This window comes from Elgaria multicarinata, chromosome 3 (genome assembly GCF_023053635.1).
Source record: "Elgaria multicarinata webbii isolate HBS135686 ecotype San Diego chromosome 3, rElgMul1.1.pri, whole genome shotgun sequence".
In the NCBI taxonomy this organism is placed as follows: domain Eukaryota; kingdom Metazoa; phylum Chordata; class Lepidosauria; order Squamata; family Anguidae; genus Elgaria; species Elgaria multicarinata.
In genome coordinates this window covers 130,379,596-130,399,367 of record NC_086173.1, presented here as the reverse complement: position 1 = coordinate 130,399,367, position 19,772 = coordinate 130,379,596, and the positions used below count along the sequence as shown (strand labels likewise).

General features: G+C 40.8%; 1 protein-coding gene across 1 annotated transcript in view; it reads right to left on the bottom strand.

Moving 5' to 3' along the window:
• The window catches only part of CNTN3 (contactin 3), a 161,849-nt gene that overhangs the window by 52,043 nt on the left and 90,034 nt on the right, over positions 1 to 19,772 (bottom strand). The window contains exons 6-8 of the mRNA XM_063123413.1: positions 12,140 to 12,276; positions 7,259 to 7,388; positions 2,089 to 2,239 (exon numbers count right to left, since the gene is read on the bottom strand). Coding sequence (XP_062979483.1) covers positions 2,089 to 2,239; positions 7,259 to 7,388; positions 12,140 to 12,276 — 418 coding nt within the window. The remainder of the gene's footprint in view (positions 1 to 2,088; positions 2,240 to 7,258; positions 7,389 to 12,139; positions 12,277 to 19,772) is intronic.

Below are 19,772 nucleotides of genomic sequence, written 5' to 3'. Positions count from 1 at the left end.
CATTTTTAATACAGGGACCATTTATCCCAGGGTTGACTCGAGGGTGTCCTTGAGGGTCCAAAGGACGCAGAGCTGATCCCGGGTTGAACTGGGGACAACCACTCAGTTCTCTCAGGATATCTTGGATTGCTTTTGTCACTTTTTTTCTCCGGTCTTGGGACAGTCCTGAGGTCTGAGGGTGGTGTTGCTCTCCCTCCTGCGGCCCTCCCTCTTCCCCGCGAGGCTCAGGAAACAGGCAAGGAACTATGTGGGGTGAGTCTGTGGGCATTGGGGGTGAGGGGGAGAGCATTTTCTCCATGTGTATCATGGCTCTTGGTGCCTTCCAGCGCCGACTTTGTATTTTTTAAAAAACAACAACACACCAATTATACCTTCGTGCAGGATTGCACCCACACTGTTGCGCAAATGTCTCTGCTTGTAAAAAGTAAATAAATGGTGCCCTGGAATGGTGCCTTATGATTCCTTTGCTTCCGAGAAAACTTGCAGGCATGTGGCCCCTGAGGGACGATCCTGGAAGCGCAAAACCCCATGATCATCCCTCTGCACTTCTGGAAGGCCTCCAGGTGTAGATTAGGCCAGGGTGTTGTGTAGGAAATAACTGAAGTGCTGCAACACCTCTTACTGCACAGCCTGACACAACTACTTCTGATTAACTATATAATTAGAAAAAGGCCCAGTATAAAGGGGGAGAGGGAGAGGGAGAGAGAGAGAGAGAGAGGGAGAGGGAGAGGGAGAGGGAGAAGTTATAATGTTCTTGGATATTATTCTGGTAAATCCAAAAGGGAAAAAAGAAGCCCAATCACTTTTGCATAAGCTGATTTAATGCATGAATCTTGGGCAGGCAGCAAGGAGAGGGGTGGAGATGGGGAGCGATAACATAGCTATGCTGGAATGATATAAAAATAGCCCCAACCTTTATTTACTACAACTCAGAGTGTTTGGTGCAGCATAGAGCTAGGATCAAGTCATCAGGCAGTCAAATGCTGTCTAGTCCCACCCCTGCATGCTGGGATCATGTTGATTGGGGTAGTAGGAATCTATACTGATGTGGGCTCATACTGATGTGGGCCTGTGGCAGGCATTTCAACCCTGAGGTGACGCCCCAGGATTCCTTAATCCTGTTGAACGAGTTATATTCAACCTCCTCTGGAGGGTATTTCACTTTCCCTGCGGATCAGGTTCATGGTTTGGCAGTTCTCTTAGATCCAGCACTGTCACTATAGGCACAGGCGGCCTCAGTGACATGGAACACCTTTTATCCGCTTAGACTGATATACCAACCATAACCACACCTGGACAGTGATAGCCTAGCTACAGTTATCCATGGCTTGCTAACCTCTCGTTTGAGTTGCTGCAATGCATTATATATGGGGTGGCTTTTGAAAACGGTCTGGAATATTCCGCTGGTCCAAAGTAGGGCAAAAGGACTGTTGACATAATATTACACCAGTGCTTTATGATCTGCCTTGGCTGCCAGTCCATTTCCAGGCCAAATTCAAAGTGCTGGTATTTACAAAGCCCTAAACAGCTTGAGGGCAGGTTAACTGAAGGATGATCTCTTTACATATATCCCTTGAAGATCATGCTCAGAAGCCATTATTTGGGTGTCCCAGCTGAATGAAGTGAGGCAGGTGGGACCCTTCCCTCCCATTGTAGAATGCCCCTACACCAAAGAGGTTCACTTGGCACCTAGTAAAGATGATTTTTTTCTCCCCAGGCATTTTTAGTACTTTAGTTTTTTAAAAAAATGTTAGTGCACTTTAGAACTCTGCACTGCTGATGGCTTATATATTGGTTACTACTGTGATTTAATTCTGTTTTAAACTTATGTTTTACTTTATTATTGTATTTTGTAGTTTAAAGTTTTTCTTGTCAATTACCTAAAGAGCTTCATCTAATGGCTGGTAGATAAATAAATAAATGAAGGAAGCAGGAGGGGGGGATTCTTTCCCCTGCTTATTTCTCCTGCTTTTTTCTTTTCTTTTTTTTAAAGAGATAAACATTGCATGTTATGATTCCTTTTTCAGTACAGAAAATGAAAATAATAGTTAATTTACAATATGAAAACATTCACAATTCACGTAATACCTTTCATTTTCTTGGAGCAGCTCACCTCCCTTTTTCCAAATAGTCGTTGCTTTAGGAGAAGCTTTTGGCTTGCACTCAAAATGAGCTGTGCTGCCCATTAGAAGCTGAACCAGTTTCTTCATTGGATTTTTAGAGAAATCAGGAGCAGAAGCTAGCAGAAAAAGAAGGCATATTAACGATGAAACACAACTTCTTCATCATGTCCTCTGCAGGTTCCTCAATTCCTGCTATTTTTTTCTCTTTCCTTTTAACCACTGAAGATTTTGAAACTCCCAGTTCAGCTCATATAGAACTGAAACAGAAATAGCACACTGAATGCCACTTAATTCAGCTGGAATTTATTTATTGTCAGTTCACTGAACATAACAAGACTCCTGCTGGATCAGACCAAAGGCCTATCTAGTCCAACTCCTGTTTCTTACAATGAGCAACCAAGTACTTATGGGAAGCCCCAAAACATGACATGAGAGCAATAGTCTTCTGCTGGTGCTTCCCAGCAAATGGAACCCAGAGGCATTGGCTTTACTTTATGGGCTTTTAGGAATACAATTTGATTTAAGGGCCGATTCATATAATTCATAGCACAAAGGGATGCAGTTTCACTGAGTATCTTCTGATGCCTCCCTGCAGTCTTATTTTAGTTTGCCGGTATAGGGCCTGGAGGGGAGGGATACATTATAGTGGTTCCAATTCAATGATGTTCATTGTAGTACTGGAAAGGGTCCTAAATGTTTTGTTACAAACACTAATTCCAGAACTTTTTGTGAACTGCCCAGAGAGCTTCGGCTACTGGGCGGTATAAAATGTAATAAATAAATAAATAAATAAATAAACTTTACTTGAGGAAGAAGATGCTGAACTGTGATTGGTGTTCATGATGAAGCACATTACCATGTTGGCTCACAAACACTTATCTCTTTACATATGAAAACTAATTCACTGTGTTCCGAGAATAGTCCCTTCTGGAACACAAATTATTGGGACAAATTAGATCAAATGTGCTGGGGGAATTGTTTCTCACTGCAACCTGGCTCTATTCTTCTGGAAGATGGTCTGCCATCTGTTCAGTAGAGCAGCCCAGATGCACAGCTCAGCACTAGTAACATTGGGTCATATTCTGGATTGTGGAATTCCATTGTCAGGTATTCAAGGAAGTTACAGAGATGAGTTTAGAAATGGTGTTTCCAGAAAACAAAACAAAACAAGATTTTAATAGTTAACTGTGAAGGCTATCCCAGAGAGGGATGAGTAGCAAAACAGGTGCCATCTACAGAGCCTGTGTGTTGATCTGTTTAGCTTTGGAAGGGAATAAAAGAGGTGAAAGGTGGAAATGTCCAGAGAGAGAGAAATTATATCCTTGCTTATGTTCTGTCAAGAACAGATGGAGAGAAGAGGGGATCCCTGGCATCAGCAACACATCTAAAATAAGGTAAAAAGACTTCTCATAGTAGGAGTGCAGAAAAAGAGCACCCAAAGACAGCAATCCATGGTCAGTCAGGCTGAATTTATTCTAGCAAAACCTCTGGAATCACCTGGGGTACAGTGCTAGAACAATAGCACCCACTGGGAGTTCCAGAAGGTTACTTGGATAGAGTGTCTGGCCCTGGCAACACATTTGGAAATTTATTTATTTATTTATAATATTTGAATGCCAGTCCATTTGCTGGGCAGCTTACAACAAACGAGCAGTATCCACTACACCATGAGCACTAAAGTAAATTACATTGTGCTAGCATAAAGGCCCTCTAATGCAACACCAATAGAATTAGCTGATCCGATAGGATTCCCTGGGGAGTGGGGGGGACTGTTGTGCCAGCAAATGTTGTTGGTGTTGCACCAGAAGTCCCTTATGCTAGCGCAACGTGAAATCATTTGTTGTAAACCTCCGGCTTCGGCTGTGGGGCGGTATATAAATGTAATAAAATAAATAAATAAAATAAATTAATTTTCATTAGCACTCATATCACGCTGCATACTGCCCAGTAAGTGTATAAAAACAATTTAAATACAAAATGAAACATACATGCATAAAATAAAGAACATCCTCAATACAACAGTAAAGAAAATTGAAAGTAATCCCAAAGTTAAAACAAAGATTTTAAAACTGAAATGTTCAGAACATACAAATAATTACTCAGGTAGAACTCATTGATAAAGATTCAGAAAGTTCAGGGGTCCTAAGGCCATTATAGCCTTTGATTACAAAGAGTCACAAAAGAGTAGGGTGCTTCTGGAATGGTTATTCACAGGTACACAAAAGAAAGATGATTGACTTTTCCTGTTTAACAAAAGAGGAGATCTAGACTTTAGGTGAGTTTTAATGTACATCTTGCACAAAGCACTTGAAATCTTAGGGCTCTCCATAGACAACTGGCAGATGATACAGTGTTACTATAATAAAATAGGAACCAGATGACAGTGATGCAGCTAGGTAATTTTAGACCCTGGGCTTAAATTGTTTTATGTCCCCCACCCCTACACACATACACTTTAGATGGCCATGTGCATTACTTCAGTTCTAAAGCACAAAACTATTTCCCCCTCACCCCACCCATCTCAACCATCATTCCATGCTTTCAACTGCTTCTACCCTACCTTGTGCCTGTTTACCCTACCCTGTGCCTGTTTGCATTCTCTTCCCCTCCTTATCGCTTTACTATGATTTTAATAGAATGTAAGCCTATGCGGCAGGGTCTTGCTATTTACTGTTTTACTCTGTACAGCACCATGTACATAGATGGTGCTATATAAATAAATAAATAATAATAATAATAACAATCCTGCTATGTTAGAGAGAGAGAGAAAAAAAAAGGTTGCCAAACCTAGTTTAAAAAACCCCTCTAAGTGTTGCTGTTTTGCATTTTAAATTTACTTAAATCATAGCACCATCATCAGCTTCTGGCTGCCTTGTGCTGAACATTTACTTGGGAATAAGCACCATTTTGTTGTAGAAAGGGATAATGGATTTTTACAGTGAAAGTAATGAAATAAGCATTTGTAATCATGCACATCCCCAGCCTGTTTCTCCATGGTGTCAGCCCTGGTGGGACAGAAGTATGCCCATGCCATCTCAAATGCTGAGTCTTGGTCTGGGCTCCACTGCCCACATCACCTGGAATTATCTGGTTGGTCATGAGGGTGGGTGGGTGCTGGGCACCAGGAACCTGAATTTCACCCCCAGGATCCAGATCCAGCTGCACCACTGCCAGAGCAAGTTTGAACATTTAATGATTTCAGGAAGTCTCATGCAAGTATATTGAGAGTGGAGACTAGGGGGATTGCTAGGCACGTAAAAGATTTGGGGCTGATCTTTTCATTGGTATCAATTGAAGGGTTTAATTGCCCTGTGGAGGTAAGTTTGTGGGGAGGGGGCACAGTACACAGGCACGTTTTCTTCCCCAGCTGTGATCCACAACCTCTCTAAGTAACTGGTTCCATTGTTGTGGAACCAGTTATCTAGGGAGGTTGTGGGCATTCCCACACTCGAGACATTCAAGAGACAGCGGGACAGTCATCTGTCAGGTATGCTTTAAGGTGGATTCCTGCATTGAGCAGGGGGTTGGACTCGATGGCCTTATAGACCCCTTCCAACTCTCCCTCTGGATATCCCCACACACCCTGTGGCATGGCAGCTAAGGTTAGAAAAAAATATTGATACCAAGGAGAATATTTTTTCTAAGCTTAACTACCATGCAGTGGGGCAGGACCTTGGAGCATGTGGGGAGGGCAGTTAATCCTTTATTCTCTAATTTCAATCCCCTTGACAATCAACCCCTGAGCGGCAATTAAGCTGTGGAAAAACAAGCCTTCCATTGCCACCAATGGACACTTCAGGCTCTGGGGAATACTTGTGGGCTGGAGCCCTGTGCTCTCAGGCCTAGATATGTTCCTGGTGGAGATATTCCCTCGCCCATTCCAGTAAAGGGTTTGGGGGACTTCCAACTACACTTTGTCCTAGTTTGCTAAATCCAAACTAGCCAAGCTTTTCAGACAACATGGAACTTTTTGAGTCGTCGCATGTGAGGAGACACAAAATAAAGGCAGAAGAGTGCTGTCTGGCAACACACAGTTTATAACAGATTCAAAGAACATGCAAAGGATCATGCAAAATGTTGCCACGTAAACTGAACTTGCGTTTAACTTGTGGCTCAGGTTTGTTCACCATTATAGATCTATACAAATTTATTGGCACAGGCTGTCAGCAGAAAATGCAGAAATAGAACGTTCCATTCCATTTAGATGAGGTAGGTAATGCATGAATTACAGGACATATATTACTAATTTTCGCAGATCGCCAGAAGTCTCAACTCAGCTTCTCCATACACTCCCTCAATACAATGGGGTAGTATTGGGCAGATTGAGTTACTGGTGAGGAGTGGAATGACACTTAAATTGACCAGATATAGCCCATATTCTGAATACTGCTCACCCCATTCATTAGAGTTGCTGGTCTGGGTGGTTATTTCGTTGTGACTCCTACCTCTGCGCTGTTCAACAACAGGAGATGCTGTTCATTTAAAAACCCAGTTAAAGCCGTTCTTCATGTTTCTCTCACCTAGCCTTATCAATGAGAAAGGATGCTTGCCTGTGAATTCCCCAGAAGCTCTGATAAGTGTTTGCCATTTGTTTTTAAAAGGCAAGGTGGCATCACCTGCATGACTAAATGACTGGCCTCTGTGTCCATAATCAAGGAAGAGGTCACAGGAACCCACCTGATTGCTTTTCCATGACATTGCTCTCCCAGGAATACCAGGGACCTGATGCAGAAGGTCAGTGCTACTGAGTAATGTGCTGAGCCAATGTTGCTTCCAGATCGTGTGATTAGTTTTAATCTCTGGGCCTGCATCCAAGCCTTTGTCTCTGCTCTCCCCCTAATTAATAATTTATCTTGGTGTCTTCTTTTTAAAGCAGTGAATGATTGGGCTGTAAAACACACCAGGCGGCAGCTGCTTCTCCCCCCACCCCCATAGCACATCCTCCAGCTGCAGGTGAGTAAACGATTCAGCAATGCAGATTAAAAGTTCCTTGCTGTGCTAAATTTCATTTTTTTAAAAAAAAAAAATTGCCACATTTTTAAGGCAGATGGGAAAAATATGACAGATACTGCAGCATAGGAAAATATCTATTTAACAACAACAACAACAACAACAGCAGGAAAGTTTAGACTTACCTACAACTCTGAGATCAGCACTGGAATATATTGTGCCATGCTTATTTTCTGCTACACACTGGTATATGCCAGAATCTGTCAAGTTTAGGTTTGTTATGATCAAAGCCCCATTTTCAATTTGTATTCTTCCCTGGACAGTAAAAGCAAAAAAGTTACAAATATATACACCCTTTAAATGACTGATAAAACAGACAAAGGGGGATATTTTGGCAGTGCAACTATACCCCATGCCTTCATAAAATCTCATTTGAAGAGTTTAAACACAGCTTAACTGATTACTAAGTCAATGGTGGAGTTTCTGGCATGCTCTGACCAAAGTGAATAATATAATAATGTTTTTATGAGATACAGAGCTTTATATTACTATCCAGCAGATAAAACCCTTAAACTGGAACATCAGCCTTGAAAATCCTCTTTCAAATTCTGAGAAAATTGAGTTGGATTTGATTGTCAATGTGGTCTATATTCCTAACAATCCTGGGATCAACTCACTTTAATTTTGGTGCTTACAAGCATGCCTGCTTTTACAAAGTATTTTTTTTTGGGGGGGGGGGAAAGAAAAATTACATCTGCTTCCTCAAAATGGCAACTCAGAATACGACTCCTGCAACTGGGTGTTGTGTGTTCAGGGCCAGCGTCAAGGTTAGGCATGGTTGGGCATCTGCTGAGTGGACTCACCCAAGCAGAACAAGAACGGGCTCACTAACAAGACCTCCCTGGAATTGCGCCTTCTCCTCACCCTTGCAACTTAGCTGTCCATATGCCTCTCGCTCTGGCACAGACAACATTGGTGATGAGATGCCACTGCCTACTTACTCACTTTCTATCCAACGAGCAACCGGTAGCAGTGATGAGAAAGAGGATGAGGAGTGATGGCAGTGAGAAAGTAGACTCACTGAAGGAGGGGGGCATTGAGGGAGTCTTACCCAAGAAGCCAGCACTATAAGAACCTAAGGACCTAAGAACAAAAGAAGTGCCATGCTGGATCAGACCGCGGGTCCACCTAGCCATTGATAGCCTTCACCTCCAGGAATTTCTCCAACCCACTTTTAAAGCCATCCAGATTGGTGGCCATCACTGCATCTTTTGGTAGTGAGTTCCATAATTTAACTCTTGCTTTTGTTTGTATTTTATGCTTTTTATGGTTTTAAATTTTGTATATTTCTTTTTAATGTTCACTGTTTTTAACTTTTGTAAACCGCCCAGAGAGCTTCGGCTGTGGGGCGGTATATAAATGTAATTAATAATAATAAGAAGAAGAAGAAAAAGAAGAAGAAGAAGAAGAAGCAGCGCTGTGTGAAGAAGTACTTCCTTTTATTTGTCCTCGATCTCCCACCAATCAGCTTCGTGGGATGACCCCGGGTTCTAGTATTTTGAGACAGGGAGAAAAATGTTTCCCTGTCCACATTCTCCATACCATGCATAATTTTGTACACCTCTATCATGTCTCCTCTTAGCCCCCTTTTTCCATGTTCAACAATCCCAGTTGATGTAACCTTCCCTTGTAGGGGAGATGCTCCAGCCCCTTAATCATTTTAATTTCCTGTTTCTGCACTTTTTCCAGGTCTATAATATCCTTTTTTAGGTGTGGTGACCAGAACTGTACACAGTACTCTAAGTGTGGTCGCACCATAGACTTGTATAAGGGCAGCATGATGCTGGCCGTTTTATTCTCAATTCCTTTTCTTATAATGCCTAACATGGAGTTTGCCTTCTTTACAGCGGCAGCACAATGGGTGGACATTTTCATCAAGCTGTCCACCACAATCCCAAGATCTCTCTCTTGTTCAGTCACTGCCAGCTCAGATCCAATTAGGTCATACTTGAAGTTGGGTTTTTTTGCCCCAACATGCATCACCTTACACTTGCTTACATTGAACGGCATTTGCCATTTGGACGCCCACAATCACAGCTTGGAGCGCTATGTGTTTTGGTGAAGAAACTGAGGTCTAGTTCTTATTGTGGTAGTACATCTGTGTTTACATTATTGAATGCTCTTTCACGCAAAGCAGTCTTACCACACAGACAATTAGATGTCCCAGAGAAAGGTTAAAGCCCAGCCTTCATCCTAGCACACTATATTCTTTTGGTTTTGGGGGACTGCATTCGTTCAGCTCCCAATTGCCATACTAATTGGTACAGCCAAGACTTTAATTACCTCAGTGAAAACCTGACCTAAGTTGCAAATCAGACTACTAACTGTAAAACTATGCAAGTTTACTTAATAAACTTCTATTTCCTGATAAGATTATTAAGAAAAACTCGATGTCAATTTCACTCAATCTCACCTCAGTGGTACATGTAATCATAATTGTATTAAATCTATTACAAATCCTATTCTTGCAATGTTACTTAAATCATCTAGGTATTGTAGTGGATACCATGAGAAAAGTGCACAAGTACTCTGAAGAAAATTATAATTATCAGAGTAATTTAAGGATACCAAAAATGAGAAAACAGCTACTTCAGTAAGATTGATTATTTTCATTGTTGCTGTTTGTTTACTAAATTGGTGCCCTTCTACCTTCCCCCTGCCTTTCTCATCTACTGCTTTTATCGATTTCATAAAGGAGTGACCACTTATGCATCTCCAAAAATGTTAGAATTTGCACATACTAATTTATGTGTCTAGGTGCAAATGTAGAAATAATTATTAAAATTACATTTCACAGAATTGAGGATCTAGAGTTGAAAAATACCAGCCCACTGCCACTAATTGAGGAATGTTGTTCTGTTACCCTGTACCCTCAAGGATACCAAGGTTGCTGCTGTGAAAACGGTCACTTCTAATCACGTGGGAACTGACTCCAACCATTCAGGATGCATGTATATATAACAACATGCTTATTTTCCCTTTTATATGACAGTAACAACTTTTTATCATCCTCACAAACCAAATAAGCAACCAAACCAGAATAGACAAAGACTTCTTCCCTGACCCTCAAGCCCCAGCTTCCAAATGTCTTAAATGCTCACTTCCTTCGACTGTCTAACTGCTTACAGAACCCCAGTCACAGTGAACTTCGACCATCACCATGGTCAGTAAGAACAATACATTTCCTCCTCCTCCTTCTATAATAACAAATACAGAGCTCTCTCTCGCTCTCTCTCTGTTTCTGTCTGTCTCATTCTGTATGTATCTCATTTGCTGCACTTTAATAAAACCCAACAATCCTTCATTTTGCCAAAACACCACTGCTAACAGAATACCACCCAGTTCCAGGCTTGAGCCCTGGTGAATTATGCCAGCTGCACTATGACTTTGGATAAGAAGTTTAACTTCTGAAGTTGAAAAAGGAGAGGGAAGGGAAAACAGCCAACATGTTGCAGCTCAATTACCTTCCTATGCATTGTAGAGTAAACTCTGTATGCCACCAGAAATCCCTTGACATGCCTCCCTCCCTTATGATCAGGGCAATAACTTGCATCTCGTTAATACTAGAGCTCCATTTAACTTTATTTACTTAACCACCATTACCTTGAATCCCTTCCCCCTAATCCCCAGTGTGTTCTTCACTCATTCTGCCTATCCCACATCTTGCTTGGGATCAACTTATGGGAAAGGAACAGAATGAAGTTGCTGGTAAAAGTGAAGCCTAAAATGCCCCTAATGGTGTTACATGATGATGTATTGTCCTTTCTAGGAATGTTCTATGGAAAGGCAAGCCATCCTTTCCCCCCCTTCAATACACTGTTCCTGGAAATGAGGGTACACTGCCAGGACAATTTGAGGCTTCACTTTCAGACTGCTCTTCTGCATGTCCACCAAACTATGGCTTCCCTTTGTAAATTAAGTTTAAAAAAGAACAAAGACCAAGAGGGAAACTAGAGGGAAACCTGCACACTACCCCAGACAGCATCTGGCACCCTAAGAGGTTCCAGAACAGCACCTGACAGAGGACTCTTGATATCTATGAGGTGCCAAAACCACTTCCCAGCTTCTTGTTGCTTTTTCAACTGCACATTTATGTGCAATCTCTCCTTTTGAGTTGCATCATCATCATCATCATCATCATCATCATCATTATTATTATTATTATTTATTTTACAAATAATGCAGAAATTATTACTTATGAGGGAGGGAGGCAAGCCGTCTTTAAGATAACCCACAATGAAATAACAGCTTTGAAGACTGGGAGCATTCTATTTGTAGGATGGCTAATCAACTGCTGTGTAATATTTTGCCAGTAGTTTTAAAAACAGATAGATATAATGGAAGTATATTATATCACATCACATAAGGCCAGTTTGGACAACATGAGAGCCCATCCTGGGTTAATTAAGGGGCTGCTGTACATGCTATCCATCATTATGAATAAGCAACCCATGACCAGGGTTGCTTGTTGTGTCACATAAACTCAGCCAGGGAGGGTTATTTGATGGTTAAATAAATAACCCTTGCATAACTGATGGTCTGTTCTAGGGCTGTTTAACCCTCAAATAACCCTCCCTGGCCAGGTCTGCAGAATATGCCACACTATGGCAACCTTCAGTGGGGTCTTCATAATGGTGGATGGCACATGTATCAGCCCCATGACAGTTAATTAACCCATGATGAAATCCCATGTAAACCAAACAAGTCATAATTTGCACTGCTGTTTAGTTCAGCTCCCCCAAAACAGAACTTACATTAAGTATAACTTCTATAGTTAATTACATTTTTGCTTGGCAAATATTTAACCACAGAAGCTATTTCAGGTAGATCATTATGAAAAGTCAGTTCCTTCCGAATTACTCGTATGGAGTCTATGGGCTACTAATGTTATTTGTGCAAAAGTTCATTACTTGTATGGAGTCTAGGAGCTACAAATGTTACTTGAGCAAAAACTCATTTAAAAGAACATCCAGCCAGCCAGCAAACCAACGAAAAAACACCATTACCTCTAATATTAGAGGTTCTCCATCTCTCAACCACCTGTAGGATGGCTTTGGTTTGCCACTTGCCCTGCACTCCCAATATAAGTTGTCCTCCACGGCAGCTTCAAAATCCTTTATCAGTTGAACCCAGTGAGGTTTTGCTTTAAAAGAAAGTAAAAGTAAAATAAAAGGTTTAATAAAGAAAAGCCTTGTTTTTCAAGCTGGAAAAAAACAGAAACAAGTTAGTGAAGCAGTTGACTGACTCTAAACGCCGGGAATTTTCTGGACTCAAAAAATGTCCCTTAAATGATACGTTAATGTCACATTGTATTCACTCAGCCCTGCTAACAGTTCTAACATTATGGTGGTAGGTGCTAATTTTGATGTCATGCCTCACTGGTACATAAGCACTCAGAAGGAAAGGTTCTATAAAAAGAAAACAGTGCAGCCATGAAATCGCCTCACTCTCCAAAATAATTTCTTGCCTCTTCACTTTATTGAGCTTAGATATGTTTAAGTCATTCAAGCAGAGGACGAACTAAAGACTCTGACAATTTGTTCTAGTCGCAAAGTGCTATTATGTACAATTGAGATGAGCATGTTGATGCTATGGTCCCTGCATTGGTGGCTACTATGCCAGGCCTAATGTCCACATAAGATAATAACGATACAACACACATCCATTAACACAACACTAACTGCAGAAATAAAAGCTATCGAAAACAACACTGACAGACATTGGCACTACATCCTTGGTAATCGCGACGTTCTGTACTGCTGACACCCCCACGTTATTCATGCAAAAAACCCCACCCAACAGTCCCGCATAGTGATGATCAAATCATCCCATGATATCATCCAATCCATTAGACAAAATATGCACTTACAGCATATACGTAAGATGCTATAAAAAGACTACACAGTACTGCAGGTAGAAGGCCTGCATGAAAAAAATAGAAGCTTTCCAGGAGAAGGATTCATGTCCTACTGTAGGAACAATGGCTACATACAGACAATACTTCTAACAAGAATGGAAGCTATAACAGGAACTATACACTACACAGTGATGTGATTTGTTCAGTAGCTCAGTGGGAAAAGACAATTCACTGATCAACAGGAACCATAAGTTTGAGTCCCACCTTAAAGACATGAACATGTCATCTATGTAAGACAAAGCCTACTCAATGCTTTGCTTCATAATTTTTATTCGGGGTGTGTGTGTCCCTCCTGCCACAAATATCCTTTAAAAAGATCCAACTTCCAATTAATGAAGGTAGGTTTGGCTTTCAGGATCTTGCTTTATATCATTGGACCTATTTGTTGATTTGTACTGAATTTTGGTCTTTTCCACTGAGATCGAATTTTCCACCTTGGTCAGTTTCACATCTTCTTGTATGGATCCTCTCTCTAAATGTTCAGTTGCACCCTCCCCTCAGCTAACTGTCATCTTGACCCTGTGGGGAATAAGAAGCAAGGGAGACAGGAGCAGGCAGAGACCATCACAGCTTGCTTCAGTTGGACACACACACACACAGTGCTAAATGTCATCTTGACCCTGTGGGGAAGAAGAAGGAGCTGTTGGTCTGCCCCTCCATTGGGAGATGAGAGTGGGGTGGGGGGAGCAGGGCCTTCCCACCAGCCTGAACAGTCACCTTAATTTCTTTTTCTTTTCTCCCTCTCTCCTCTCCATTCCCTTTTTCTTGTGTTTCGTGTCTTTTTTAGAATTTAAGCCTGAGGGCAGGGACTGTCTTCTTTACTGATCAATTGTAAGCTGCTCCAGGAGCCTTTTTGGCTGAGGTGTGGGATAAAAATAGCTAATCAGGTGTTAGTTCACTCAAAGCAAGTTGTATAATGGCAGAGCCAGAATCAGAAAGGGCAAAAAAGTCTGGAAGCAGGGACTGGAAATATAGAGCAGGAAACAACTGGATTGTTGCTCAGCCAAGGGCCCCAGCTTGACCTGGAAATATTTATAGACATGCCAGGTTAGAAATTAATGGGGACTTTATGGAAATAGGAGTAGTAGGGCCTAGTAGAGCAATCTAGAGGATTGTGAGTGGTTTACAGACCAAGATACTTTAGGTTCAGATCCTGATATGTCCTGATAGCCTTTACATGACAGGGCTTTTCTCAAATTTTGCATAGAATCATAGAATAGTAGAGTTGGAAAGGGCCTACAAAGCAATTGAGTCCAACCCCCTGCTAAGTGCAGAAATCCATCCTAAAGTATCCCTGACAGATGGCTGTCCAGCTGCCTCTTGAATGCCTCTAGTGTGGGAGAGCCCACAACCTCCCTAGGTAACTGGTTGCATTGTCGTACTGCTCTAACAGTCAGGAAATTTTTCCTGATGTCCAGCTGGAATCTGTCTTCCTGTAACTTGAGCCCATTATTCTGTGTCCTGCACTCTGGAACAATTGAGAAGAAGTCCTGGCCCTCTTCTGTGTGACAACCTTTCAAGTATTTGAAGAGTTCTATCATGTCTCCCTTCAATCTTTTCTTCTCCAGGCTAAACATGCCCAATTCTTTCAGTCCCTCCTCACATTGAATATGTTTTGTCTTTGCTGATTCATTGTCAATAGTTTCCAGATCCTTTTAAACTACTTTCAATAGTTCACCACCATCACACAACTAGAACTAGAACCCTAGCTCTCCAAACTGGAATATCCTAATTAAACTGTTAAATGCAACTTAAATCCATGCTCTCAGTTGAACCGAAGATGAAGAGAAATCAAAAGCAGTGAATGCCATTAAAAAAAAAATTAAAAATGGGATAAAAGCAAACCTCTTCCTAATTTGGTATCAGAGTGTACGTTAAGCAATAATAGGATTAGTTTGATCTTCGTGATAGTGCAAAAGAGCCAAGAATATTTGTTGTAGACTCTCTGTTTTAATTAACAATTTTGAAATTGTATTGGAATAGTTAAGCTACAAATATTATATATAAAATTATGTATACATTACTTGCCATTGTTTTGTGTACAGCATTTGGCAATAACAGGGAAATAGGGCCAGTTATCCAATGGTCTTGTAGTATTTAAAGTTAATCACCCATAATGCTTATTCAATAAAACATTCATATGTGGTCAAGTCCCTGTGGAATCAGGGGTAATTAACCACATACTTAAAGTTAACCTCACGCTTCAGTGCTTTCCAAAATTAACCTCTAAAATGATGATAACGGTACTACAAAGTAGTATATGGTGATGGGAACAAGGAAATACATATCAGCTACATTTCACTCCACTAGTATTGCAAGAATATAATTGTGGTGCCTTGATTGTGGCAGGTCTTTCAACTTTCCATTTAATCAGCAACTTCTCTGGTAGCTTTTAGATGCCAACTGAAAACCCTGCTATTTGCATCAGCTTTTAATGGAGTTTGATGTTTTTAACATTGGTTTTAAATGTATTTTAAAGTAGGTCTTGATTCCTGTTGGTGTCTGGTCCTACTTCCTTTATTGTTGCTTTTAATGGGCTGGATCCAATGATTCCCTTCTGACAAAAGGGGTGTTATCCAATGGAAACAGGTTGTTCCATTGGGGATGACTCCTTCCATCACAGAGGAGAAAGATTTATGCCCACATTTCTGGAGGGATGTATAGTTTTGAACTTGGTATCTGTACTTGAGTACATGTATATGAAAAGTATTTGTCCATATAATTATGAATATAATTCAAGCCCTTCAGTATCTTTTTTATTGGACTGATGATCATCTCTCCGTGATCATCAATCCATGAGATTTAAGACCCTTATTATCTTTTCAGTAGATGTTGCATCTGGTATCATTTCATTGAGGGATTTAGGATCTGTATTACATTGTAGAGATCTGTGCTGTCATTAAATGCTTTTAAGGTCATTTTAAGTCTAGATTTGAACAATTTACTTTCTGTTTTGTAGGTTGATTCCTAATTCACAGAAAGTTATTTCCAGTAAAGAACAAAAAACAGACCTTTTTGTTGGTGATTTGTGGGAGATAGAGAATATTTGAAGGCTTTAAATATGACAGGTACTGCTTCTCATAATAACTTCTTACCAGAAGTTCAGAAAAGTTGACATTGCCATTTTTCTGGAAGATAAATTTGCAAATGGTTTAGCTTACTCAGAAGATTTCTGAGCTGTGATATCTCACATTGTGACAAGTTAATATTTTGAGTCACAAGGCGATATCATCCTCAATTATGGAAAAGCATTAAGAAAATCTCCCAGTATAGAGAAAGAGATGGGAAAACCTAATTATAAGTATACCGTTTCTAAATATAAACAGGTTAGTATTCTACATGTATCGCCAAAGTAAATGTCAAAGCAGGAAAAGATTAAAAAAAACTGGTTAATCCTGTGACATGGATTATAGTGGAGGACCAATAAAGTAAATTCTGCATTACTTTAACAACAAGTCTTGGATGAACTATCAAAATTGTTGGGGGACTTTAAAATATGAGGCTGTATTTTTACTCATTGGTTTCTTACCTTAGGATGAGTAGTATTATTTTCAATGCTAGGGACAGTAAACGGAATGGACAGACGTTCTAAATATTACATGATCAAAATTATTTATTATATATTCTATGTATGCCTTTTTTTTATTCCCTCATTTTTACTGTGTTAAGGACACTCACAAAGACGGTAGCGTTGTATGCTGGCAACGTTTGTGGTGCTCATTATAATGTTAATAGTTTCTATTCACAAAATTAGGAGTGCTTTACTAACTGTGGCCTATGTGTGCATATATGATAGTGAAGCCTTGGCCACTTTATAGTAAGCTTATGATTTACCTTACAAAAAGCTTTACATTGAATTGAACAAAAGGTAAAGCTGTTGTTTTTTTGTGTATTTTGTGTGTGTTTTCCTTATTTTTTAATGTATTTTATCTGAGGCCTTAGCTACACCTAGTGGTCTAGTGGGACAGAGGGGTGAAAACCTCGTGATTTTTTTAATGCGAGATTTCCCCCTCAGTTCACACGCGGCACACAATGACTTCAGATGGAGAGGTGTTGCACCCACCATTTTGTTTTTGTTTTTAAAGGGACAGCAGCGCACAAACGCTTGTGCCCAAAAGGTAAATATATTTTTAAAAAAATTACTTTCCCCTCTCCCCTCACCCCACCCCTGATGGGCGCAGAGCTCCTGTGGAGGTCCCTGCTCCTCATGAGGAACCACGAGGAGCTAGGACAAACCGCGGTGCCCGGCCACACATTCCACAGTCTCGGGCTCAGCATGAGACCATGGAAAAAACAAGCCTAAAGGGTAGGGTGAGATCCTAGGGCAAGGGAGGGATCATCTCTCCCTGTTCCCGGGATCCCCTGTGCGTCATGTGGACACACGTTAGGAGGGCTGTCCCTATCTTCAAAAAGGGCAAAAAGGAGGAACCTGGGAACTACAGACCAGTCAGTATGACATCCATCCCTGGAAAAATTCTGGAGCAGATTATAAAGAAGTCAATCTGTAAACACCTTGAAATCAATGCGGTGATCACTAGAAGCCAACATGGATTTGTCAAGAACAAGTCCTGTAAGACAAATTTGATCTCATTTTTTGATAGGGTAACCTCCCTTGTGGACCGTGGGAATGCTGTGGATGTCATATATCTTGACTTCAGCAAAGCTTTTGACAAAGTACCACATGATATTTTGATTAACAAACTAGCTAAAAGTGGGCTAGATGGCACAACTATTAGGTGGATTCACAGTTGGCTACAGAATTGGACTCAAAGAGTACTTATCAATGGAACCTTCTCAAACTAGGGAGAGGCAACGAGTGGGGTACCGCAGGGCTCAGTCCTGGGCCCAGTGCTCTTCAACATTTTTATTAATGATTTGGATGAGGAGGTGCAGGGAACGCTGATCAAATTTGCAGATGACACAAAATTGGGTGGGATAGCTAATACCCTGGAAGACAGAAACAAACTTCAAAGTGATCTTGATAGGCTGGAGTGCTGGGCTAAAAACAACAGGATGAAATTTAATAGGGATAAATGCCAAGTTCTACATTTAGGAAATAGAAACCAAAGGCACAGTTACAAGATGGGGGATACGTGGCTCAGCAATACTAAAAACAAGAAGGATCTTGGAATTGTTGTAGATTGCAAGCTGAATATGAGCCAACAGTGCGATATGGCTGCAAGAAAGGCAAATGCTATTTTGGGCTGCATTAATAGAAGTATAGCTTCCAAATCACGTGAGGTACTGGTTCCTCTCTATTCGACCCTGGTTAGGACTCATCTAGAGTATTGCGTCCAGTTCTGGGCTCCACAATTCAAGAAGGACGCAGACAAGCTGGAGCGTGTTCAGAGGAGGGCAACCAGGATGATCAGGGGTCTGGGAACAAAGCCCTATGAAGAGAGACTGAAAGAACTGGGCATGTTTATCCTGGAGAAGAGAAGATTGAGGGGAGACATGATAGCACTCTTCAAATACTTAAAAGGTTGTCACACAGAGGAGGGCCAGGATCTCTTCTCGATCCTCCCAGAGTGCAGGACACGGAATAACGGGCTCAAGTTAAAGGAAGCCAGATTCCAGCAGGACATCAGGAAAAACTTCCTGACTGTTAGAGCAGTGCGACGGTGGAATCAGTTACCTAGGGAGGTTGTGGGCTCTCCCACACTAGAGGCCTTCAAGAGGCAGCTGGACAAGCATCTGTCAGGGATGCTTTAGGGTGGATTCCTGCATTGAGCAGGGGGTTGGACTCGATGGCCTTGTAGGCCCCTTCCAACTCTGCTATTCTATGATTCTATGATTCTATGATCCCTGGGATTGCCCCAGGATTTCGGCCCATCTAGCTAAGGCGTTTCATTGTACCACATTGGACCCGTTCAGAAGACACCTTAAACCATGGCTTTAACCATGGTGAATAAGGCAAAAAGACTTATTCACCATGGTTAAAGCCATGGTTTAAGGTGTCTTCTGAATGGGGCCATTGTATTTTTATCCATGTAATGGCAACTGTGGGTGGGGATGGTTTTTAGTTTCTCAACCTATTTGTCTTAATTGTTATTTTTTTTAATTTAGAGAACACGGAACTATATTCTATATTCCTGTAGTATTATATTCCTTCACAGAGCAATGATGAAAATATTCTTTGTTGCTTTCTTTTTGCCTCCTATATGCAATATAAACTATTTCCAATAGGAAGTAAAACATTCTTTAAGCTGCCACTTAAAGAAAATTATATTTATTGGGGAGTGATCTTTTACAAAATATATCAGTTACCACTTAGCTTGTAAACAGTTTATATTAAGGAAGTAGCAATATGCTTTGTTGGCATTCAGTGGGTGCATACTTTAAAATACACAGGAGACTCTCTTGCTGTTTGCCATCTACAACATATTACATTTTCTCGTATATTAACTTCTTTCAAAGCAATGATGACTTAAAAAAAAAAGCAAAGGAAAGCAACATGCTTTTAAAATTCACAAAGTTTTTTTTTAGAAATCAGACTATTAAATAAAACAACCACAAAGAATGGCTTCCAGCCACAGCATGCTATAGCCAGCTTGTGTGGCTACTGGGAAACTGCGACCTTTGCAACAAAGAAATAAAATACCATCTGCACATAGCTAAGTATTCAGTTGCAGCAGCTAATTAATTTGCTCTATTTTTTCATACAGCATTGTCAATATTGCCTTATATGAGAATTCAAAAATTCTACCGCCACAATCAGAGTG